At 45.0% G+C, this 25,657-nt stretch overlaps 1 protein-coding gene across 1 annotated transcript in view; it reads left to right on the top strand.

Annotated features, from left to right (window-relative positions):
* Positions 1 to 25,657, top strand: part of NIBAN1 (niban apoptosis regulator 1) — a 2,689,070-nt gene that overhangs the window by 1,187,049 nt on the left and 1,476,364 nt on the right. The window contains exon 3 of the mRNA XM_044085307.1: positions 3,320 to 3,451. Within this exon, the coding sequence (XP_043941242.1) occupies positions 3,320 to 3,451 (132 nt within the window). The remainder of the gene's footprint in view (positions 1 to 3,319; positions 3,452 to 25,657) is intronic.

The raw sequence follows: 25,657 nt of genomic DNA, 5'->3' as shown, positions 1-25,657 counted from the left end.
CATTACATGTTGGATTTGGTCTCCAGGAGCAGAGCTGATTTTAGTTCCACTGTTCTGAAGAGTCTGTTCCAATGAGCCACACAGGACTTTAGGTGCTAGGGACACTGTCCCAACCAGTAAGAATGATGGCAAGATAGACAACTTAACATAAAGAAGTTATGTACCTACCATAACGTTCCATGTTAGTTCATAGGGTTTCATGGTTTCATAGGCTATCTGCCCAAGGGCATTTATAAGCCTAGCCCATAGTTATGTGGTTAGTTGTCTTCTTCTCACCTTCTTTCTTGCGTCCCACCCTCCATCCCCCTATCCTAGTGGATCGAGAAGAGTTCCTCTTGATTTTTCACTGGCTGAGTCTTCTCTGGCTATTCCTTTCTGACTAGTAGTCTCTCCAGTAGGATTTATGCATTCTAGGATAGGATTCCCTTATTATTATGTCTGCAGTTAGACTTACCAAACGAGATCTGGGTATCTAGCGCCAGGCATCATGGGATATAGGGGAGCCTCGAGCCAGTAAGCAGCTCTCGAGATTTTGAAGATGGCCGAGTCGGAGCCGAGGATCAGCTCCGAACCCAACCAGCAAGATAGAAGGCAAGAAGAAGACAACTAACATGGAACGTTATGGTAGGTACATAACTTCTTTTTATACTACCACTTCAAGGGCTAGCCAAATGCAAAATGTACAGTGCTTACCTGTAAAATACATTAAACTACCACTTCAAGAGCTAGCCAAATGCAAAATGTACAGTGCTTACCTGTAAAATACATTAAACTACCACTTCAAGGGCTAGCCAAATGCAAAATGTACAGTGCTTACCTGTAAAATACATTAAACTACCACTTCAAGGGCTAGCCAAATGCAAAATGTACAGTGCTTACCTGTAAAATACATTAAACTACCACTTCAAGGGCTAGCCAAATACAATATGTACAGTGCTTACCTGTAAAATACATTAAACTACCACTTCAAGGGCTAGCCAAATACAAAATGTACAGTGCTTACCTGTAAAATACATTAAACTACCACTTCAAGGGCTAGCCAAATGCAAAATGTACAGTGCTTACCTGTAAAATACATTAAACTACCACTTCAAGGGCTAGCCAAATACAATATGTACAGTGTTTACCAGTAAAATACATTATACTACCACTTCAGGGGTAGCCAAATACAAAATGTACAGTGCTTTCCTATAAAATACATTATACTACCACTTCAGGGGCTAGCCAAATGCAAAATGTACAGTGCTTACCTATAAAATACAGTATACTGCCACTTCAGGGACTAGCCAAATACAAAATGTACAGTGCTTACCCATAAAATACATTATACTACTATACTACCACTTTAAGGGCTAGCCAAATACAAAACGTACAGTGTTTACTTATAAAATACATTATACTACCACTTCAACGGCTAGCCAAATACAAAATGTATAGTGCTTCCCAGTAAAATATATTATACTACCACTTCAGGGTCTAGCCAAACACAAAATGTGCAGTGCTTACCTACAAAATGCATTATACTACCACATCAGGGACTAACCAAATAAAAAATGTACCATGCCTGCCAGTAGAATACATTATACTACCACTTCAGGTGCAAGCCAAATACAAAATGTACAGTGCCTACCTTTAAAATACATTATACTACTACTTCAAGGGCTAGCCAAACACAAAATGTACAGTGCTTACCTGTAAAATACATAATACTACCACTTCAGGGGCTAGCCAAATACAAAATGTACAGTGCTTACTAGTAAATTACATTATACGACCACTTCAAGGGCTAGCCAAATATAAAATGTACAATGCTTACCTATAAAATACATTATGCTACCATTTCAAGGGGCTAGCCAAATACAAAAGGTACAGTGTTTACCTATAAAATACATTGTACTACTACTTCAAGGTCTAGCTATTTGGCATTTAGTATAGGTGATTTGGTCATTTTGACTAATGTTGATGTGGCACCCTGACCCATGGAAAAAATGGGATAAAAGCATTGACGATGACAATGCCACTACTTGAAGATGACAGATGTCAGCAAAACAGTATTGGACTGTTGTAGAATCCAGTAATCACATCAGTCAACAAGTAATGCAGCCATCTATACACTTTCCAAGATATCCAATTGGCCATATTTATTGCGTGCATATTTATATGTAAGCGTGTGTGTGTGTGTGTGTGTGTGTGTGTGTGTGTGTGTGTGTGTGTGTGTATGTGTATGTATGTTTGTGTGTTGTGTGTGTGTGTGTGTGTGTGTGTGTGTGTGTGTGTGTGTGTGTGTGTGCATGTGTTTCTGTTTGTGTGTGTGTGTGTGTATTTAAATTTAATGGAAATGGAGCAACAGAGTTACATGTATGCCAAGCTGATGAAAGTCTTAATAACTACAGTCGAAATATATTTTTGTGGCATAATACAAATCTAAAATAAATGTATCTTTTTATTAATAAGAACAAAACTTACTATTACGTGCCAAATGCATAATTTATTATTTAAATTAGTAAGGTATTGCTTAACCCATTTGTCAATTATATTTTATAAAACTGGAAAAATGTTAATCCTCAGAATCATGTTGTTAGCCAATATTGCAGCCATTAGCATAATTTGCTAGTCATATTTTCTTATTAATGGATATAACTGCCAGAAATACAGTGAGTAAGGCTGGGCACATCAGTGACTACGACGGGCCATACCTTGTGACAGTGACTATAAAAGATAAAAAAACTGCACTTAACTACCAGATTTTTAACCCAACCACTGATTAATTTTAAATATCATTATACTATTTATTAATTTTTTTGCAGGATCAGCATCAAGTAGGTTTGTCCTTTCTCAGGGCATTCACTGGTTTAGCTATGTTTATGCTCAAGTAATAGATTAAAATGTATCATATTTGTGATACAAGGTTATACAGCTATAGAAATTAATCTGTAGATAGTATACATTGTAATAAATATGAATCAGTGACAAATGTCCAGGGTTTGCTTATCTATTCTTAATATCCTTATTAACCATGTCCTGATTGTTAACTGTAATAATAACAACAACAATAATAATAATGCAACCAGAGCATGTTAATTCCCAGTTATCTTTTATTGGACATCAGTGTAATCTTGTTTCTGATTGGTTACTTAGCACTTCATATCTCTTGGTTTATGTGTCCAGTTTTTGTTGTATGTATTGATATGCCACATATGGAAATAAGAATGCTGTCTTAAAAAGCAAACATCTGAAATCCAACTAAATATGTATGCATAAGTAAACTAAGTATGTAAAAGCTGGCAGAGTGAAGCTAATATTTATTTTTTTCTTGTAGAATGCTGAAGAATCTGGGAACGTTTTGTATGAAACAGAGTTATTACATTTTGCTGAAGAACTTAAGAAATGGAAAGATAGATATATAGTGATTAAAAATGACTATGTAGTGGATTGTCATGACAGCAAAGAGGTAAGTTCCACAAAAAAAAAAAAATAAAACAGGGAAATGCTCTGTACATTTGCTATTCTAGACATTATGTTTGGTGTCAATAACTTGACAAAATAGAAATTTGGTTGTAAGCCTACTTGATGCCAGTGGGTGGGCAGTATCTGTAGTTGCCACAGCATAAGTAATCCAAGTGCGACTAGAATAAATTGTTGATATCAAATGTTTACTCGCAGTGCAGTAGCATGATGCATACCATGTACTGGCATCATTTTGTAGTGGTATTGTATGACAGTTTGCAGTGTATATTAAAAATAAAACAAAATGGGAAAAAAAACAGTAAACTGAGCATTCAGTAGAACCACTATTTATGAGAACAATAACTGTGTAAGTGGAGATTTGCTATTAAACACAACATTTCTTTAACATTACATCCATCATATCAGACCTGCAGAAGACTGCATTATTACTGAAGTACAAAACAGCAGAAAAGTAAAAAAAAAACTGTAATTTTTCAGGGAGCTACAACCTTGAGGTGGAGGTAGAGTTCCCACAGCCTGATCACTGAAGATATTTCTTCCAAGTATGCATAAACTTCAGAGAAAAGGGAAAACTAAGAAAAAAATATGAAACTAATATATGTTCCCTCTTCTCCAAGTAACACTTCCTTACAACAAAATGCAGTGGCTTGGACTAAGTAAACGCCAGTATACCAAGATGACAGCAGCAGCTGAATAAAATATTTCTTATGTGATATTTTAATGTGTAATAAGACAGCACACAATCAAAGGTTGTGCTCCAGTAAGCAGACTTTGTACAATCTGCGTTTCATAAGCATGATTTCTGCTGCTCATCACAGCCATTTCACTAAGGTGATCAGTAGCCTAGCCTTATAAGACTGAAGGAACAGTCAGATCCAGCTACCGGACTTTGGATTTTGAAAGCTGACAATTCATTGTAAATGCTTAGCTAAACCAGATGTGGGGGTCAGATGCTGGAACTGTGACTTTGACCTCTGAACTTTTCTGAGGTACATGATGTGTCATACTGACACATACTTCTCTGGAACTGCACTCTCTTGCTAGTCTGATTTCTGCCTTACCCTCCCCCTCTTAGTTATGTGAAAGCCTTCACACTGCCATGATTTGCAGTTGTAAATATGCAGCAATAGGCTGATGTGCATTAGAGTGTACTGTTGTCTTGGTCATGGCTTTGGATGTCCACAAAGTACCTAAAGATAATATTTCTCTCCACAGTTAGTCTAATTTTCCATATGCAGCAGAAGATCTCAGTAAAACAGCAGGATGTTCATTGTTTCTTGGTAGGGTAGCTTGGCCCTTGTACTGCCTTATGAGCACATAATGTTACATTCAGAAGTTCCAACTACTTTAACTTCTTTTAACTACTGATTCATGATATGGACAACTAGAAAAGGTGATGGAGGAGGAATCCATAATGTCATTAGAGACAGCTTAGGATGTGGGGAAAACGGTACAAAGGAAGGTAGAGATGGAGGGGAGGTAGAATGTTAAAAAACATAAAATGCAGACTAGATAAACTAGTATTTCTCCAATCAGGATGAGATCTACATCAATCTCTAAACATATTTAAAATACATAAATATATGATACAGAAGTAAATTACAGTAATTTAATGTCAAAGTAAAATAGTAACAGTAATAGTTTTTAGATTAAAGTGTTACAACAGAGCATTTAAAAGGTGTCAGAATTTCTTTAATTAAAACATATATATTTAGGAGTAATAAGTTCAATTCAACATGCTTTGATAAGCTGCAAGCTTTTAGCCAGTGTCTCAATGTAGGTGCATTTAGAATCAGTTTGCAAATGTTTCTTGAGATACTTTTTGAATGATGGCAGAGCTTCAGTGTTTTGCTTGTTTTTTGTCAAGGCTAGAAATACATTCTTGTGATGATTAACTATGCTACCCATTTTCCTGAAGCACTGCCATTGTGAAAAAAAAACAATGCTAAGCCAATGCTCAAAGAAATAATCACGGATACAGACCATGGAGCTCCATTTATGACCAGGATAACTTTGCCAGTGTTTTAATGTGAAATAGTTGATAGCTTCAGTGTAGCACCCCCAAATTAATGTTAGTAGATTGCTTTAATGCATTTCCTGAAGTTTGTGCTAAAGAAGGCCACAGGACAAGATGGTTAAGAAATGAGATCAGTTACTTAACTGCTTTGAATTTGATATGTGTGGTGCACATTGCGTCAACAGAATTTGCCTTATTTGAGTTATAAGAGAAATCCCAGAGGTTTGCTGAACATAGCAAAGTAGATTTAGGTGGAAGAGAAAAACCCATTTGAAAGTGTAATAACATACTTCGCAGAGCTGCAAGGTACGTGGAAAATTATGTCAGTAGTGAAAAGATTGCATAAAGGGCACAAGAAATAATGTGCCAAAGGCTGTAGAACTAGAATACTAATCTCAGTTTAAAACATGAGACAAAGTGCTCAGTGTTAGTGTTACCTGCTGAAAATAAATTCCTAGCAAGAGGTCAGTGGCCCGTTGAGGTGAGAGAGAAAATAAACAATATGAACTACACAAAAAATGCAAAGGAAAGACCTGAGTTGATATGTCACATAAATGTGTTAAAATGGTGAGGGGAAACTGAAGCATCTGTAGTCAGTCTGAGATCTGAGACCAGCAGTACAGTGCCAGGAAATTCTCTCCCCTCCTGTTCAAATACTCAAAACGTTAAGAGCCTAGAAAGTAAAATCATTCCTATTTATAAATGAAGAGATTTTATTTCCTCAGGTACCTGTTAAAATGGATTTAATTCAGTGTCATAGTGAAACTATGCTAGGTAGAAGGTAGACAAAAAACATTTTAAAGTACCAGAATCCCAAAGAAAAGTAGTAAGTGAAGAAGTGGAAAAGTTGCTTAAAATGGGTGTTGTTGGAAAGTTACAAAGTGATTGGAACAGCCTGGTTGTCTTGGTCCCTAATACACATTAGATTCCGTAATAATTTTCAGAAACTGAATGACATATCCTAGTCTGACACAACCAGTTCCTAAACTGATGAGCTCATAGAGAGGCCTTGATTTGCAAGGGGTACTGGCAAATTTCTATTGCCCCTGAAGCCAAAGAGAAGAGAGCAATGTCCGTCGTACTGATCACTGCTGTAGTAGCCTTAGCTATATGGGTTGTATTCTTCATGAGATACAACAGACGACCAGCTTCCAAAGCTTCAGGGTACCTTTCATATGTCCAAATTATCAGCCAGCGTGAACTGAGCTAACTAATAAACAGGTTTCAGTATCAAGCAAGCCCTTCAGAGTTTTACTGCCGTCAAAGAGTACACTCTTCTGAGGCTTTCAAGGATCGATGGTTGGCTTGTGCTGTTCCTTTCTTGGGCAAATAAGTTCCCTTTGGAGAAAAAAAAAGAAGTTATGTACTTACCATAACATTCCATGTGAGTTGTTCATCTCGCCTTCATTCTTACAGATGGGTTCGGAGCCGATCCTCGGCTAATAATTGGCCTACTACAAAGCCCGAGGTCTTCAAATAGCTCGAGGCCAAGTCCCTATCCCATGATGCACCTAGAGTTACCTCATATCTTGTTTGCTGCATATAATAATACCATGTGTCATTCTATCACTCTATAAGAGAAAATTAAGAAGGGTTGCGCAACCTGGAAGAATCCAACATCTCGGTCTTTGAAATACCTTGGAGGGGATAGGAGGGTGGGAAGTAAGAATGAAGGCGAGATGAACAATTCACATGGAATGTTATGGTAAGTACATAACTTCTTTATGTGAAGTTGTTCTATCTTGCCATTCATTCTTACAGATGGGTAGCATCTCAAGCACCATCTATCTCGGGTGGTTAAGGGAGTATGTTTTTCAGGATAGTAGACCCAAAAGAGGCCCTGTCCCTGGAGGCCCTGTCAACTTTGTAATGAGTGGTAAAGGTATGAGGTCTTGACCAAGTGGCTGCTGCACAAATGTTATCTATAGGAAGTCTGGCAGAAAAGGCAGAGGATGTAGACACTGCTCTGGTAGAATGAGCCTTATTTTTTTGTTGTAAGGGCATGTTAGCAGCTGAATAAGCAAATGTGATACAATCAGATAACCACTTAGACAGAGTTGTTTTGGCCACTGGCATACCTTTTCTGGAATCTGAAAAGGAAACGAAAAGCTGTTCAGATTTCCTAAAGTCTTTTGTTCTGTCCAAGTAAAATCTGAGCTGTCTATGAACATCAAGTTTGTGCAGCATATATTCAAAGTTGTTGGAGTGATTGGGGAAGAATACTGGCAAATCAATAATTTGGTTAAGGTTAGCTTCAGTATAAACTTTAGGCAAAAAGGAGGGATCAGTTCGTAGTGAGACTCTTGTCAGCATAGAAAATTAAATGAGGTTTAATGGACAAGACTTGAAGCTCTGACACTCTCCGGACAGAAGTGATAGCTACCAAAAAGATAGTCAGCTGGTTCAAATGGAGGGAGAATAATGTGAGAAAGCATAAAATTTAGATTCCATGGGGTATATGGAGATTTCACAGGTGGTTTAAGATGAAAGGTCCCTTTGAGAAAGGCTTTAGATAGTTTGTGTGACATTATGTTCAATCCTTCAAATCCAAGGGGAAAATTAGAGATAGCAGCAAGTTGAACATGAACTGTTGCTGCTGCAGTTCCTTTGCTGAAAATCATGATCAGGAATTCTAGTATAGAGGCCATAGGGGCTAGGCAGGGATCAATGTTGTTTTGAGAGGCCCATATAGAATTTTTTTTCCATTTGCTAAGGTATAGCTTCCTCATATTTATGAGAGAATATTAGAATTTGCTTCATCTCATTAGAAAGGTTATGGAACCTGGCTACGATGGGAATTGGAGCAGCCAAGCTGTCAGCTTCAGGGAAGAGAGGGATGAAGTTCCTCCGACGAGTGCGTGAGAAGATCTGGAACTGGGTCCAGAATTCAGGGGTCCTCCAATTGATGAAGTCAAAGGAAGGGGAACCAAATCTGACAAGGCCAATGAGGGGCTATTAGAATGATGGTCCTTCCCAGGGCTTTTGCTTTCTGTAGTACTTTGGGTATCAATGGGATTGGTGGGAATGCATAGAGGAGACCCGGAGGCCAATTGTGTATGAGTGCGTCCCTTGGGGCTTCTCCTGGAGGGTGAATCAGGGCAAAGTAGCTTCTTCATTTTGTGTTCATGTGGTTGGCGAAAAGGTCGCAGCAAGGCTGGCCCCACCTGCAGAATATCTTGTCCGCTATTTCTTTCTTGAGGCAGCAAAATTGCTCTGCTCAGCTTGTCTGCTATCACGTTGGATTTCCTGGGATGTGTGTTGCTAACAGAAAGCGCTGGGTGGATATAGCCCACTGCCATACTCTTAGGGCCTCACGACAAAGGGGGTAGGACCTGGTTCCTCCTTGTTTGTCCAAGAACCAGACCACTGACATGTTGTCTGTCTGAATCACAATTGTACCCAGAGGTAGAGAGTCCTGGAAGTACTACAACGCTAAAAGTACTGCTCTCATTTCTAGGACATTGATATCAAGATGTGTCTCTTGATCGGTCCATGTGCCTTGGGATTTTCTTCCCTGAAAATGCCCCCACCACCACCCTATCAGGGAAGCATCCATAGTCACTGCGGCCGCTGGTGGGGGTAGAACAAAAGGAAGATCTATCGTGACATGAAGAGAGGTCAACCACCACTGGAGATCCTTTTTGCATGTGTTTGTGATCATTATAAGGTGAGACATTGGGAGCTCTTGGTAAGACCATTGAGTGGACAACAGCCATTGCAGAATCCGCATGTGCATGCGACCTAATGGTATGTCTAGTATTGCAGCTGCCATCATGCCTAACAATTTTAGTACTTCTGATGCCCTGTTTGGGTCAGAGCCTTGTTTTTGGATATGATATTGCAGACCTGCTGATGGAGTAGTAAGACTCTTTCTGCTGGAAGTGTCAGAGTGGTGGTGGTGGTGGCGGCCAATTCTATTCCGATAAAAATGGTATGTTGTGATGGCAACAAGGCAGATTTTCCTGAGTTTTTTGTAATGCCCAGCTGACTGCAGAGTGAAAGAGTGGTGTCCCTGGCTTGTATGAGTTGATGCCTGGTGGTGACGGTGAGGAGCCAATCATCTAGGTATGGAAACACCTGGAATCCTAAACGTCTCAGGTGAGCCGTGACCACTGCCATGCATTTGCTGAACACTCTGGGGGCTGTAGGAGACCAAAGGGTAGGGCTCGAAACTGGTAATGATTGTGTCCCAGCCAGAAGCGCAGATGATCCCTGGATGGTCTGGCCATTTTTATGTGGTAGTACGCATCCTGAAGATCTATCGAGCACATCTAATTGTCTTTCCCTAAAAAGGGAAGTATCAACTGAAGTGTGACCATCCAAAACTTCTCTTTCTTGACAGATCTGTTTACTCTGCTGAGGTCCAGTATAGGTCTCCAGTCCCCTGTGTTTGTTGGAACTAAAAAGAATCTTGAGTAAGTTCCAGATCCTATCTGGTCTGCTGGGACTGGTTGGATGACTCTTTTTGGTAGCAATGATCGGACCTCTATTGTTGCCTGTTCCCTGTAACTGCGTGGAACGTCCGGGATTTTTCTTGTCAGTGGAGGGTGTGTAGCAAAAGGAATGAAATATCCTCTGGAAATGATACTTTGTACCCAGTTGTCATTTGTTATTTTAAGCCAGGCGTCTGTATACAAAGATAAGTGATCCCCAACTGCCTCCAGAGTAGGACAGTCAGGCCTCCTTTCAGGAAGCACTGGTAGGGCTTCTCAAAGAACTGATCTCTGTCACCCTGGTTTTGCGGGCCCCCTCTGCTGTGAAGGTGGTGTCTTCCATTATTGCCCCCTCCTCTGCCCCTGGAGGGGGTTTCACCATGTGTGTCCTGAAAGGCTCCTTGGGCTTTGCAGAACCACATCTTTCCTCTCCTTTGACCCTTGGGGTAGGGTCTTGTAGGGGTGGAAAAACGGACTCCAACGGCAGACAGAGTCTTACCTTCCTGCTCACACCTGCTCAAAGTTTCCTTAACTTTGGGCCCGAAAAAGTATGAGCCATCAAAAGGGTTATTTACAAAGGATGACTTAAAAGGCTCTGTGAAGGAACACAAGCACATCTAGTAGTGTCTCCTAAGAGCAATTCCTGTACCCGCTGCCCTGCTTGCTCCATTAGTTGCATATGAAATGAGGCACATTGATGAGTTTACTATGGATTTGAGGGTAGCAAGCTAGGAGGCAACTTTATCTGAAGCTCCTGCAACTACTGTACCCTGAAGAGTATCTCCGAGCTCTTTTAGGAGATCTCTTTGCAGTCTAGTAAAATGGGTTAGATAGTTGAGCGAACACAGTGCAAACGTCGCTGAACTGTAAGTGCGCTTCCCATATCTATCAATGATCCTAGAATCTCTGTTAGGTGGATGGATAGAAGAGGAAGTTTCTGAAATTTCATTTTTGGTGGCTGCCACCACCACCATGGCATCAACTGGCACACCCTTACTAAGAAAAGATTTCTCCTGGGGGGCAGAAATAAATTTATTAGGCCTCCTGCGAACAGGCTCCATGTTGTCCGGAGACTCACATGCTCTTCTTGAGACCAGCTGCATAAGCTCATCGAAGGGCAGAGACACCCAAGAGGTGGAGGGCGGAGACGCGAAAGCCTTCAGGAGAACCAACTCATCTTCAGTAGGGTTGGTGGACTGCCAGTCACCCCTCTGCCTAAGGATTTTAATATCTCAGCAAATGAGATATACTCAGAGGGGGACCATGGGGACCCTTCTGATTCATCCAAGTCGGTATTGGATGTGAGGGACTCCTTTGGGGAGTCTAAATGCTTCCTCTTACAGATTCTCTTCCTGGAGACCTCATCAGTGTGGGCTTTTGGTGAGGTCTTGGAAGAGCAGGGGCCACCCAATGGGGCTTCCTGAGGTTCTGGGTCTCTACGCTTGGCAAGGGTCTGTGTAGCAGAAGCAGGCAGACACAGGTGCTTTTGGGGAGGAGGTAGCCGGACCTGAAGTCGAAGATGTCTTAGGAGACATAACTCTCCTCGTGGCTTCGAAGGCACCTCTGCTCTGATGAGAAGGGACCGACGGATCCGAGGAATCCTTCGATACCCCCAGCACCGGGACAGTGGGCTCCGAGCCAGAGGTAGGAGCTGAGCTCGTCTGAGGCGAAGCCCCGAGAGGCAGAGCCGGAACCAACAAGTCGGTCCGACTATCCTCCCCGGACCCGACCAGAGAGTGTCAGCTCCTAGATTCCTCGAATGGAGCTGAGGACGTCAGAGTAAACGGAGCCAAAGACACTGGAGTAGGCGTCGGCTCTGAAGGCTCAACGATCATCAAGTCTGACTCCTCCGGCTCTGAAGGACCGATATGGCTCAGAGGAGGAAGAGTAGTAGATAGTAAAAGGGTCTTCGCTTCCGAAGCCGTTTGGGTCAGAGCTGATAAGAATTTAGCAAAGGCCGGTGCCTGTAAAAGCTTTGGCACCACACGATCCACATCCAAATGAGAAAAGCTAATCGAAGACCGAGATGAGTGGATAGAACATAGTACAGATTGCAGGAGTGGGAACTTAGGCACTTTGGATACCGGTTGCAAAACTGGGGTCCGGCTCCGAAAGGACAAGACGGTCGGCTCCGAGGTCTGTGGAACCGACATTGAAGATTTTTTTTTTATTTCTTTACCTCAGAAGTAGAAGTCTTAGAAGACTTTGAGGATTTGCTGGACCCGTCCTGGTCGCTCAAAGCTTCTTGAAAGGAAGGTTTAAGTAAACCTCTGCCGATTAACTTTCTCTTTCTCTCCTGGAGAACCCTAAAAGAGAAAGAATGACAGATAGAGCAGCTTTCCTGGAGATGCAATGCTCCCAAACAATAAACACAATTCACATGACTGTCAGTGACAGTCATTTTCTGCCCACATTTAGGACATTTCTTAAACCCTGATTGAGGGTGTTTGTCTTTGTCTTGGTCAGCCATACTGTAACACACAATATCAGTAGAGTGCTGTAAAAACTAGACACACCCAAACAAGAAATATCAAACAAGAAATATCAAATGAGCCCTTTAAAAACTATGGGCTAAAATAGTAAACAGCACACACACACACACAGACACACACACACACACACACACACACACACACACACACACACACACACACACACACACACACACACACACACACACACACACACACACACTAAACTATTTATCTAAACTCTATCAAAGCTGTGACAGAAAGTCACTGTTCAAAACTCTAAATAGTAATATATTAAAGCTGTGACAGAAAAGTCACTATTCAAATTTCTAAAGACTAAATATACCAAACTGTGACAGAAAGGTCACTATTCTAAGCACAAAATTAAAAATTCTGAAGGCTAAATACCAAACTGTGACAGAAAAGTCACTATACTAAGCACACAATACAATCTAAGCACTATTAAAGATTCAACAAGGCCTAAATAAAAAGAGGCCAAAAGAGCTAATTACTAATAGAGAAAAAGGCACACCAAGGGAAGGGAAGGGAAACTACACAATAAGCAATTCTAAGTAGCTAAAGATAAATATCAAAGAATATTTATCAATATTATAATATATTTGAAGAAAAAAAGTTTTTACTGGCCCGAGCTAGCGAGAACCTCCAATCTATTGCAGCGGCAAACTAGATCTGAGATAACTCTAGGTGCATCATGGGATATGGACTTTGCCTCAAGCTATCTGAAGACCTCAAGCTTTGTAGTAGGCCAACTTGGAGTCGAGGATCAGCTCCAAACCCATCTGTAGGAATGAATGGCAAGATAGAACAACTTCACATCTTCCATTAAAAAAAAATTTGTTGAATAACACACTGCTCTTCTGGAATGTTATTTTAAATCTAGGAGTTTATGTTTTAATGGACTGTCATGAGACTGTATTGTACTTTTAAAAGAGAGTGGTCTTTTTTCCTGTCAGTTTGCAAGTTGTTTAAAGCAACTGAAAGCCATTTTCTTCTGTGGAGAAATTATATTTATTTTTACCCTTGGGGGCTGGCAAAGTGTTTCAAGTTGCTTTCTACTGTGTTTGTATTTGAAAAAGACTTTTTAAGTTTTAAAGGATTTTGCTGCTTGTTTTCCCTGGGAACAAGGCAACATTTTTGGCTTCACCATGGAACAAACTGTCAGTCCCATGGTTGATTCTTCTTCCAACCACAAAAACAAAAGTTAAGCAAGCAGCCTTTGCCACCATGACAGGCTAAATATTTGCCTCAGCTGTAGCTGGGTGGCTCTTCTGCAGCCATTAGTTATGTTAATCTCACATCTCAGATGACCACTCATCTTTTATCTCGGATCCCTCTGGTGTAGCATCTGCAGCCACTATTGAACGGATGGTTAGCCACATCCTCTGCAGCTGTTGGAGTCCCCTCAGTGGGTAAGGGAGAGCCACTCTTGTCGGTCCTAAGAGATGGAACAGGGTAGGCTTCCCTGTTTTGTCAGAAGTTTACACCCATCCCTGGGGAAGCTGCTGCCATTAATAACACTGCTGGTTCCATTTTTCATGTAATAAAGAAATGGAAAACTAAACATGTATCTATTCCTTCTCAAAAATCCTTAGACAGGAGTCATTTACTGGGTCTGGATAAGGGATTAATTCAGTATATTGAGCCTTCTTATGAGGTGGTTTCTGGTAAAAGAAAGAGGGATACCTCTTTTCCTGAGAGATTTAAGATCCTGAATCTAGATAGGAAGATGAAAGGGCAGATACAGAGTTTTCTATTCAGATTTCTGATTCAGGCTCAGAGGAGAGCTCATTTCTGATTCTCCCTGTGGGGTTTCTCTTTCTCTGAGACTATTTCCAGAATGTACCAGTGTTTTCAGAGGGAGAACACTGAGGCTTCTCAGTCCCTCTGAAAATACTGTGAGCTGTTACAGAAGGAATTTCCAAGAAACATCACCAAATCCACCAGTTTTATCATCTTTGGAGGATGTCTGTGTTACTGCTTGTAATTTTCCTGATAGCCAGCTGCTCAAAAGAAGGCAGAAAGGATGTATAAAGTTCCTCAGCCTTTTTAAGTTTTTGTACATGCTTCTTAATCTTAATTCAGCAGCTCTTGCTCTAATTAATCCTACTGTCACTTAATATTGATAAGGATGGGAAGATTATTGATCAGTATGGGAAAACGTATATGGTTCTGCAACTTTGATTTTCAGAATTTTGAATTGTCATGCCCATATGTTAAAGTTTGTTCTTACTAATTGTAAAAGTATGAGATATTTTTCTGCAATTTCTTCTTGTGAAGAAAAATTTGCTTTAAACAATTTAGCTACTTCTGTTGCATAGGTCACTTCCTATTGTTTACAGAGTACGTGTATGACTCAGTTGATACTTCTTCCAGTGCTATGACCACTGGTACTCTTTGGAGGAGGTTTAGCTGGCTGCCTTCTCAGAATCTCCCAAATAACGTTAAAAATGAGATTTAAGTTTTGTCTGCTCTGCTGCAGAGGTGATCAAAACATGTGATGAAAACGGTAAGTTGATACAGGGAGTCTAAGATTTTTCTTTTGTCCTCTAAATTTTCTAAGGGATTCTCTAACCCTCATCCAGTTTTAGCTTAACAAAATACAGGTAAACAGACAATTAAGAAGAAATTGTAAGGGGGTTCTCAGATTTTTCAGACCTCTTTCTCCATATTTCCTAAGGGATTCTCTAACCCCTCAACCAGATTTAGCAGAATAAATAGTGTCAACAAAATGCAGGTGAAACATCAAGAAGAAATGGCAAGGGGTTCTAAAAATATTACTGGAACCTCCCAAAACCAGGGACAGCCCACAAGTCAGTATGACTATTTAAGGGACCTTGCCAGCCACCCCTCAACCTGGTAAACACATTTTTCTTCCAGAAAGTCTGAATCTCCACTTTTCTCTTTGGCAACGGAAGGTTTCAGATAAATGTGTTCTGAAAATCATTCATCAAGGTACCAAGTGACAGTTGAAGGAAATTTCTTCATCCCAGCAGGGGCGGCTCATGCTATCGGACTGCCGGACTGAAGCCCTCCCACCTAGAAAACACAAAAAAATCTTTAAAACTAAAAAACAAATACAGAAAAAAAAAAGCATGAGTCCCAACTCAAGACCTCAGACTGCCTTTATCAGCAGTCCGAATAGAGACAGACAGGTACCCAGCAATCATTGCTGCAAATGCACCCAGGAATCAGTGCGGTGATGACCGCACAGAAGAGGAGGTCCGGACTGCTTCGGCTGCAGGCAGACCCAATGAGGAGTGAGCACTGAGAGAGGTGAGCTGCTCTCGCGGGACATTCATTGTGCAGGCTTGGCTTCATTCAGGAGGTAGGTGTTTTGGTCACTGGCTGGATTGCTGCTTCAGGTCGCTGGCCGGATTTCTCCGTTTCGCAGGCAGTGGGATTACTGCTTCAGGTCGCTTCGTTCGTCTGGGACATAGAGCAGGTAGGTGAAGAGTGTGTGGTCGCTGGCTGGATTGCTGCTTCAGGTCGCTTCATTCGTCTGGGACATACAGCACATAAGTGAAGGGTGTGTGTGTGTGTGTGTGTGTGTGTGTGTGTGTGTAATGCCCCAGATGTAATGTGATCCTATCTCGCCTACATTCTGTACAGATGGGTTCGGAGCCGATCCTCGGCTTCGACTCGGCACGCTATACTATAGAACGAAGTCTCTTATTGGCTGAGCCACCTCATATCCCAGGATGCCCCACTACTGCTTCCACAGATCTCGTTTGCCGCTTCTACAGCATAGACGTGGTCTTGGACTTGGCTGAGCTAAGTGCCTCTTAGTGATTATTTTTTCTGTCAGAATTTTCACTAAACTTACCCAAAAGCTGTTTTAACAGCTACTTATTGTTGTGTGACTGATTTTTTTCAAAGTTTGTGGTGAAATTGTGTTTTAATCCCGTTTAAGTTAGAGGGGCCTTTGCCTAGCCCACGCGCCTTAGTTAGAGCTGTTAACAGCTACTCTTTGTGTGTTTGTGCAGTTTTTGAACTTTTTGTGATAAGTTGTATTTTTTTTCTCGGTGGTAAGTGATCCCGTTTGACTTAGAGGGACCTTGCCCTAGTCTACGTGTTATTTTTCTTTGAACTTTTTCTCTTTACAGTTTAATTGAAGTAGATAGCCATGTCTAAAGAACACAGGCCATCAGGATTTAAGAAATGTTCGAAATGCAGTTATAAAATGTCCATTACGGACGACCATTTGTTATGTGTATACTGTTTGGGGCCTAAGCACCTGCAGGAATCCTGTAGCGTTTGCCACGCTTTTTCCTCTCGCGTGCTCCAAGAGAGGAAAAATAAGTTGATTTTGAAAGGGCTTATTACCCCTTCCTTTGAAGAAGCCTTATCTTCTTCTTCTTCCCCGTCGAGGAAGAAAAAATCTTCGGCTCCGACCAGCCCGTCGGATCCGGCAGCAAAAAAGTCAAGGCAGGCTTCTCCGTCGGCTCCACGGACTTCGGAGCCGAGGGCGGAACGGTCTGCCTCGATGTCTCCAGCCTCGACTCGTTTCAGAGCCGAGAGCTCGGGCGTCGAGAGGCGAGTCACCTCCATCGGCTCCACTGCCTTCGGAGCCGATGAATGTTACCCGCTCAGACTCTTCCCCTTCTGTGCCAAAGTCCACATCGGCTCCGAGGGAAATTGCAGTAGTGGTGGAATCTCCCTCGGCGCCGATACTTCTCGAAACCATTCGGAGCCGGTCCCCCAGTCTTTCGGAGCCGGCAGAGAAGTCGACTCGGACCCGGTCGGTCTCTTCTCGGTCGTCGAGGTTGTCCGATTCGGATGTAGACAGGGTGCTTCAAAGGCTCTTTCAGTCTCCGGTCTTTCAAAAGTTGGTCTCGGCTCCAGCCCAGTCGGCTCCGGAGCCGATTTCCCTCCCTGCCATCTCGGTTCCTCCTCCAACAGCTTTGGTGCCGTTGGAGTCGGTGTTGGGGGAGCCGGTGGAAGTTGTCGGGTCGGTTCCGACCCTAACTCCAACCCCACCCTTCGGGTCGGTGTTCGGTACGCAGACCTCGTCTGTCGGCCCAGGGGGGGATGCTTTGGGACCTTTTCTTTCGGTTCTGAGCCTCATTCTCGGTGCGTCGGCGGTGGGAGTTCTGACTGCTGTTATGGCCTTGGGGGTTGAACCTTCCCAGGACTCTGGGGGTCCCGCCTTCAAGGCCATGAGGAGTGCCTTGGCCAAATCCTCTCTGGCCACTTCTACCATCTCACCACCACCTTCCCTTGGCACGGAGACTAGTTCCTTTGCAATCCCCCTGTCTCACGACAGCGGAGCCCTGGGGCCTGAGGTTACCCCCATAGGGGGTTCCCTTCTTCTTGGATGTCCCTCCGAAGCGTCTTCGGAGGAACCCCCGAGGAAGAAACAGTGCAAGAGGAAGCACTTCGACTCCCCTGATGAGTCTCTCACCTCGGATACCGACCTCGATGATGCGGAAGGGTCCCCCAGTTGTCCTAGGATTATGTATCCTTTGCGGACATCTTGGAAATCCTTAAGCAACGAGGCGACTGGCAGTCCAAACCCCCTTCTGCTGAGGAGTCGGTGTTCCTCAAGGCCTTCGGGGCTCAGCCCTCCGCCTCCTGGGTGTCTCCGCCCTTCGATGAGCTCCTAGATTTGATCTCTCGAAGGGCGTGGGAACATCCGGACTCTGTGGAACCGGTGCCAGCTCACCCCAATAAATTCCTTTCGGCACCCCCTGATAAGGATTTTCTTACCAAAGGCGTGGCTGTAGATGCCTTTGTGGTGGCATCTGCTACCCAACAAGATGTGGCAGAGGCTTCAACGTCCGTCCATCCTCCTAGGATGGAGTCTAGGAGCATGGAGCGGTACGGGAAGCGCACCCTTGCTTCAGCAACCTTTACATTAAGGTCTCTGAACTACCTGACGCATTTTACAAGACTGCAGAGGGATCTGGTCAAGGAGCTTTCGGATACCCTCTCTGGTAACTTACCTGAGCAGTTAACCCAGATGGTTAACTCCCAGTTGGCTACCCTATCCTCCCTATCCAACTCGTCCATGAGGCTCATTTCGTATGCAGTCGGAGCGAGCAGAGCGGCGGGCACAGGTGTTGCTCAACGGAGACAAGCCTGGCTACACCTGTGTCACTTTGCGGAGGCCTTTAAGTCTTCCTTTGCCGATGCCCCCTTCGATGGGTCCTCCCTTTTTGGACCCAAGGTAAAGGACACTTTGACTTGCTGCGAGCAGGAGGGTAAGACTTTAACTGCCGTAGGGGCCCAGTTTTCCACTCCATTCAGACCTTATCCCAAGGCCCGAAGAGGAGGGAAAATGTGGTTCCGTAAGTCCCAAAAGCCTTACTCATTGCAGCAGAGCGATTCCCCTTCTAGAGGCAGAGGAAGGGGAAATTTTTCAGGGAGACACCGTCCCAGAGGCGGCGGAGGCCCCCGCAACACTGGAGACCGCGAGTCCTTTCGTGGCTCCTCCTCCTTCCGGCATCCCTGAAGGAGTGCCCGACTGTGCAGCTCCGGAGCCAGTCGGGGGTCATTTTTCGAGGCACCTAAAGGCCTGGGAAAGTATCACTCAGGACCAATGGGTGCTCCGAATCATCGCCGGAGGTTACACCATTCCCTTCTCTCACCCCCCCACCATCCCAAAGAATCCCGGACCCGCCACCCAGTCAATGGGATATGGCAGCCATCGAAATTTCAAAGCTGCTTCAAAAAGGAGTCATCCAACCTGTCCCCGCAGATCAGCCCGGATCAGGGACTTACTCGAGATTCTTTTTGGTACCAAAAAAAACCGGGGACTTGAGGCCCATTTTGGATCTCAGCAGGTTAAACCGAACAGTGAAAAAGTCCAAATTCCGGATGGTCACCTTGCAAACCATTCTCCCGCTTCTGGAGAAGGGTGTTTGGATGTGCTCCATAGATCTCAAAGACGCCTACTATCACATTATGGTAGATCAGGCGTCGAGGAGACACTTGCGCTTCAGCCTAGGAGACAGTCATTTCCAGTTCCATGCACTGCCCTTTGGTCTCACCACAGCCCCCAGGGTGTTCACCAAATGTTTGGCAGTGGTGACTGCTCACCTGAGAAGTCTAGGATTCCAGGTGTTTCCGTACCTAGACGACTGGCTCCTAACTGCCACCGCAAGGCATCTACTCTTAAAAACTCTAGCAGCCACTATCTCCCTAGGCAGCTCCTTAGGAATCACCTTCAATTGGACAAAATCCATATTGCTGCCATCACAGCGTATTCTGTTCATTGGTGCAGAAATAGACTCAAGGCAGATGCGAGTCTATCTTCCTGTGGAAAGGATAGCAACATTGCAGTTTCAGGTTCGGGCGTTACTCCTCAGACGTCGCGCTCCAGTGAGAATGGTCCTGCAGCTGTTGGGTTCCATGTCAGCCACCATTCTTCTCGTTCCCTTGGCAAGGTTGCATATGAGGATACTCCAGTGGCTCCTCTCAGTCCAGTGGTCTTATCAAGACCTCCCCCTCAGTCACCACATATTGATCACAGAGACGTGCAAACAGGATCTTCGCTGGTGGCTTCTTTCCTCCAACCTGAGTCAGGGGCGACCCTTCATTCCCTCATCCCCCTCGGCCACGTTGACTACGGACGCCTCCCAGACAGGGTGGGGGGGACATTATCTGGACAGGTCGGTCCAAGGCATGTGGCACTCCGACGAGAATCTTCTCCACATCAGTATCCTGGAAATGAGGGCGGTGCTTCTAGCGTTGCAAGCACTGCACGATTACCTCCCCCAGGGGACGATTGCCATTCAGTCCGACAACATGTCGGTAGTCTGGTACTTGAACAGACAAGGAGGGACCAGGTCTTACCCCCTTTGCAGAGAGGCCATGAAGGTATGGGATTGAGCAATTGCTACCAAACACTTTCTAGTGGCAACACACATTCCGGGGACATCCAGTGTGATAGCCGACAGACTGAGGAGGACTATTCTCTCCCCTCATGAATGGTCCTTGAATCACAAAGTGGTAACACAGATTTTCACGAGATGGGGAGTTCCATGTTGCGATCTCTTTGCAACTCCCCTCAATGCAAAATGCAAGCAGTTCTTCTCTCTCATTCCAGTTCCGGGGGAGACCCCCAAGGATGCTCTAGTCCAAGCTTGGCCCCCTATGCTATACTCCATGTGAGTGTTCAATCTCGCCGTTTGTTCTTACACCTGGGTTCGGAGCCGATCCTCGGCTCCGTGTTGGCCGCTTGACAAAGCTCTGCATCGAGAAGAAGCTCGAGACCAACCTAACTCCCACAATCCCCCTCTGCCTTTACCTCAGATCTAGTTTGCCGCTGCAAAGATTGCATCATTTTGATGAGCTCGGACCACCTGAAAGATAAGATTGATTATTTCTTATAATTCTTTCATTAGTTTTTCTATACAAATTTCTCAGATTGACTGTGTGTATGTGTGAGTAGTGTATCGAGGGTTTCTCGGTTCCATATATAAGTTTTATATACTCTTATATACTTTTGAGTTTCCCTCGGGGCCTACCCCACCCTTAACTGGATTTGACTATTGGATGTGACTTAAGTTTCTGGATTTGACAAATATTACTGGATTTGACTTCTTTGCTGGATTTGACATTACTACTGGTTTTTCACTGTTTTCTGGATTGGAATTTGTTACCATGTCAGAGAAAGCTAAATCAGGCTTCAAAAGGTGCCAGTGGGGACAGAAGATGTCTGTCACAGACAATCATAGTTCCTGCATCTACTGTCTTGGCCCTCTCCATCTGCAGGAAGACTGCTCTATCTGTCATTCTTTCAGTGGAAGGGTCATGACAGATAGGCGCTGGAAACTTATGGATAGGGGTCTTTTGAAACCTGCATTCCAAGAGGCTCTGGATGCATCAGACCAGGCATCTAAATCCTCGAAGGAATCGAAGACGTCGGAGCCCAAGTCATCGGCTCCGAGCTCTTCATTCAAAGTTCGATCACCGGTTCCACAGACTTCGGGGCCGAGTGTTGAACTGTTGTCAGTTACCGAGCCTCGAGTCTTGGAACCGGTGACGGAGCTCCCTCCTCCGGCACTTTTGAGGTCGGCTCCGTCTTCGATTCCTTCGACGCGTTCTTCCAGGCCCCTCTCCGACACCGATGTAGACCGCGTGGTGCAGAAATTGATGGAGAATACAGCCTTATCCAAACTCATTTCTGTCTCCTCCCAGTTGGTGTCGAGACTCGAAGGCCTTCCCTTATCTCCACCTGTTCCTCCTCCGATGCCTATCCAGTCTTCGGAGCCGGGAGAGGCTGACCTGGTGATTGTGGAGCCTCGGTACCAGAGCCGTCCTTTTCTCGGTCGGTACCGTTCACCTCGACTCCGTCGGATCCAGTACCGGAGTCTCGGAGCTGAAGATCCATCCTTGGGTCTGGGACCGAGAGTCGGACCGATGTTTCGGTTTCGACTCTCCCTCTCGGGGCCTCGGCTCGGATCGACTCGGCTCCGTCCTCGGGGTCGATGCCTTCGGTGCCTGTCTCGGGAATTCCTCCGACTTCTTCGGAACCGGGGGATGTCTCGACTCGGGACCCGGGGGCCTTCGAACACATGAGGAAGGTGTTGTCTGTTCAGACAACCACTTCAGCAGAAACAGCTTCTCCTTCCCATAAAGGGCCGTTATCCTCCTCTGCACCCACGGCTACATCTAAGCGTCGAGCACCAGTGTCTCAGCCACCCCTAGAGGGTGCCCCCTCTTCCTCGGAGGCTTCTTCGGATGCCCCCCCCCGAGGAAGTTCCGAGGAAAAGATTGTGTAAGAGGAGACACTTAGATTCTCCACAAGAATCATTGACATCGGACACTGACTTAGATGAGTCAGAAGGGTCCCCAAAATCACCCTCGGAGGATGTCTCCTTTTCTGACATCCTGGAGATCCTAAAGCAGAGAGGTGATTGGCAATCCCTCCCCCCTTCTGAGGATGAGTCAGTCTTGCTGAAGGCATTCGGTGCTCGCCCTTCCTCCTCCAGGGTCACTCCGCCCTTCGATGAGTTAATGGAGCTGATTGCTCGAAGGGAGTGGGAGACACCTGACACAGTGGAGCCAGTCCCTAGAAAGCCTAACAAATTTATTACTGCCCCCAAGATACGGCTTATCTGACAAAGGGAGTGCCAGTGGACGCTATGGTGGTGGCAGCGGCCACGAAAAAGGAGATGTCGGAATCTTCCTCATCTGTCCATCCGCCTAATAGAGATTCTAGGACTATGGACAGATATGGGAAGCACATTTTTAGTTCAGCGGCTTTTTCTATGCGATCCATGAACTATTTGACCCATTTTACACGTCTACAGAGCGATCTAATCAAAGAGTTGGGAGATACCCTCCAGGGTACCACAGATGCTGCTGTCTCGGAGAAGGTTACAGCACATCTCAATACCCTAACTTCTATTGTAAACTCGTCCATGAGGCTGATCTCATACGCAGCCGAAGGATCGAGTAGGGCAGCAGCTTCAGCGATTGCTCTTCGTAGGCAGTCCTGGATGCGCTTATGTTCATTTGCGGAAGCCTTCAAGTCTTCCTTTACTAACGCCCCATTTGATGCTGCCACTCTCTTTGGCCCTAAAGTAAAGGAGACCCTTACCCAGTGTGAGCAAGAGGGAAAGACTCTGTCTGCTGTCGGAGTCCGTTTTTCCACCCCATCCAGACCGTACCCCAAAGGGCAACGTGGTGGAAAAATGTGGTTTCGAAAACCCCAGGGTTCTTTTCCAGGCGCACAGGGTGATACCCCCTCCAGTGGCAGAGGAGGGGGCAGAGGTGGAAGACGTCGCCCTGGCGGCAGAGGGGGTCCGCAAAACCAAGGTGACAGGGATACACCTCCCGGGATATCTTCTCAGCACTCTTGAGTGGAGGCCCGACTGTCCTGCTATGGAAGCAGTCGGGGGTCGCTTAGCTTTGTACCCTCAGGCCTGGCAAAATCTCACATCAGACAATTGGGTAAAAAGCGTTGTTACCAGAGGCTACAAAATTCCCTTCCTATTGCCCCCAATTCCACAGAAAAGACTCCCAGATGTGCCGCCCCATCTGCGAGGCCCTGCAGCTACAGAAGTTTCAAAGCTGCTAGAAAAAAAGAGTCATCCAACCAGTCCCAGCGGACCAAAGAGGATTCGGAACTTACTCAAGGTTCTTTTTAGTTCCAAAAAAGACAGGGGACTGGAGGCCTATTCTGGACCTAAGCAAACTCAATACCTTCATCAAGAAAGAAAAGTTCCGAATGGTCACGCTTCAATCGATCCTTCCATATTTACAGAAGGACGACTGGATGGGCTCAATAGATCTAAAGGACGCATACTACCACATCAAAATGGCCAGGGTGTCCAGGGATCACTTGCGCTTCCGGCTGGGAGCCAGTCACTTTCAGTTTCGAGCCCTGCCCTTTGGTCTGACCTCAGCCCCCAGGGTCTTCACCAAATGTATGGCAGTGGTAGCGTCTCACTTGAGACGCCTCGGATTCAGGGTGTTTCCGTATCTGGACGACTGGCTCCTTTCTGCCACCACCGAGCGTCGACTGATTCAGGCCAGGGATTACACACTACAACTTTGTGTTCATCTCGGAATTTCCGTAAATTTCAAAAAATCTTTACTACAGCCATCACAGCATATCTCATTCATAGGAGCAGAATTGGATACGCATTGCTTAATTCTAAGGCTTCCCCCAGAAAGGATAACCTCCCTACAAAGCCATATATCTCTTCTTCTCTCATCCAGAAAATCCCCAGCGAAACTGGTTCTGAAGGTTTTGGGCCTCATGGCAGCTTCTCTAATTGCGATACCCTTGGGAAGACTGCACATGAGAGTTCTTCAATGGCTTCTGTTTGCACAATGGTCGTTCCAAAAGTTACCCCTGACACACGAGATCTATATCACAAACATATGCAAATCGGACCTGGCTTGGTGGCTTCGAACTTGCAACCTCTCCAGCGGAAGACCATTCGTGCTACCCACTCCAACAGCAACGGTGACCACGGACGCTTCCCTGATAGGGTGGGGGGGCATCTTTCAGGGACAGACAATCCAAGGCGAATGGACCAATTTGGAATACAATCTGCATATCAATGTTCTGGAGTTGAGGGCAGTGTTTCTAGCGTTGCAACACTTTGCTCCCCTTCTTCCTCTAGGGACAATTGCAGTCCAGGCGGACAACATGTCTGTAGTCTGGTACATAAACAAGCAAGGGGGAACCAAGTCTTACCAACTATGCAGAGAGGCCATGAGAATCTGGCAATGGGCAGAGTCCACGGGTCGCTTTCTCATAGCAACGCACATCCTGGGGTTATCCAACGTTATAGCGGACAGGTTGAGCAGAGCCATCCTGTTACCTCACGAGTGGTCCCTCAAACAGTCAGTTGCGAAGGAGATTTTTCGCAAGTGGGGCCAGCCTTCCTGCGATCTGTTTGCGTCTCCAATGAACGCCAAATGCAGAAGCTATTTTGCCCTATTGCCCCCTCCAGGGGAAGTCCCAAGGGACGCTCTAGTTCACGATTGGCCCCCGGGTCTCCTGTACGCCTTTCCTCCTGTTCCCCTGATTTCAAAGTTTCTGCAGAAAGCCAGCAACCTGCAAAGGACAATTATCCGCATTGCCCCATTCTGGCCTCGTCAAATATGGTTTCCCTTTCTTCTAGCACACCAAATGCGGGAACCCTGGATCCTGGACCCAGAGCCGGATCTACTGACCCACTCGTCAGGGGCTCTCCACCCGTCGCTTCTCTCCCTCAAACTAGCAGCTTGGCTGCTCCGCTTCCCTTCTTAGCCAGGTCTGAGATTCTATCCCCTGCAGTTCAAAATATTCTGGTTGCTTCTCATAAAGCATCCACTACAAAGATTTACACCAGTAAATGGAAGCGTTTCGTGCACTGGGCAACTACACAACAATTGGATCCCTTAGTAGCGCCTCTGAATAAGGTCTTGGAGTTTTTAACTGAATTGTTCCACCAAGGGGCTTCTCCGGCCAAGTTGAGAGTGCAATTAGCTGCCATATCGAATTTCCATGTGGGAGAAAGTGGGGCTCCTATTATGGCTCACAGACTTTGTAAGGCCTTTCTAAAAGGATCTTTCCATATTAGACCACCAGTTAGAAGTCCTACTTCACCTTGGAACTTGAACCTTCTCTTGTCACAGCTGATGTTACCACCCTTTGAACCAGCCTCTTCCTGTCCTTTGAAGTTTTTGTCATGGAAGACCCTCTTTCTGGTGGCTATCACATCGGCCAGGCGGGTATCGGAGCTTCAGGCTCTTTCAGTTCAACATCCTTATTTAATTTTCCACCCTGACAGAGTTTCTCTTCG

Source organism: Protopterus annectens, chromosome 10.part0, assembly GCF_019279795.1.
Source record: "Protopterus annectens isolate FY-2018-M chromosome 10.part0, PAN1.0, whole genome shotgun sequence".
NCBI classification, from domain to species: domain Eukaryota; kingdom Metazoa; phylum Chordata; order Ceratodontiformes; family Protopteridae; genus Protopterus; species Protopterus annectens.
The sequence above is the reverse complement of the archived record's forward strand: the minus strand, read 5'-3'. Positions and strand labels throughout refer to the sequence as shown.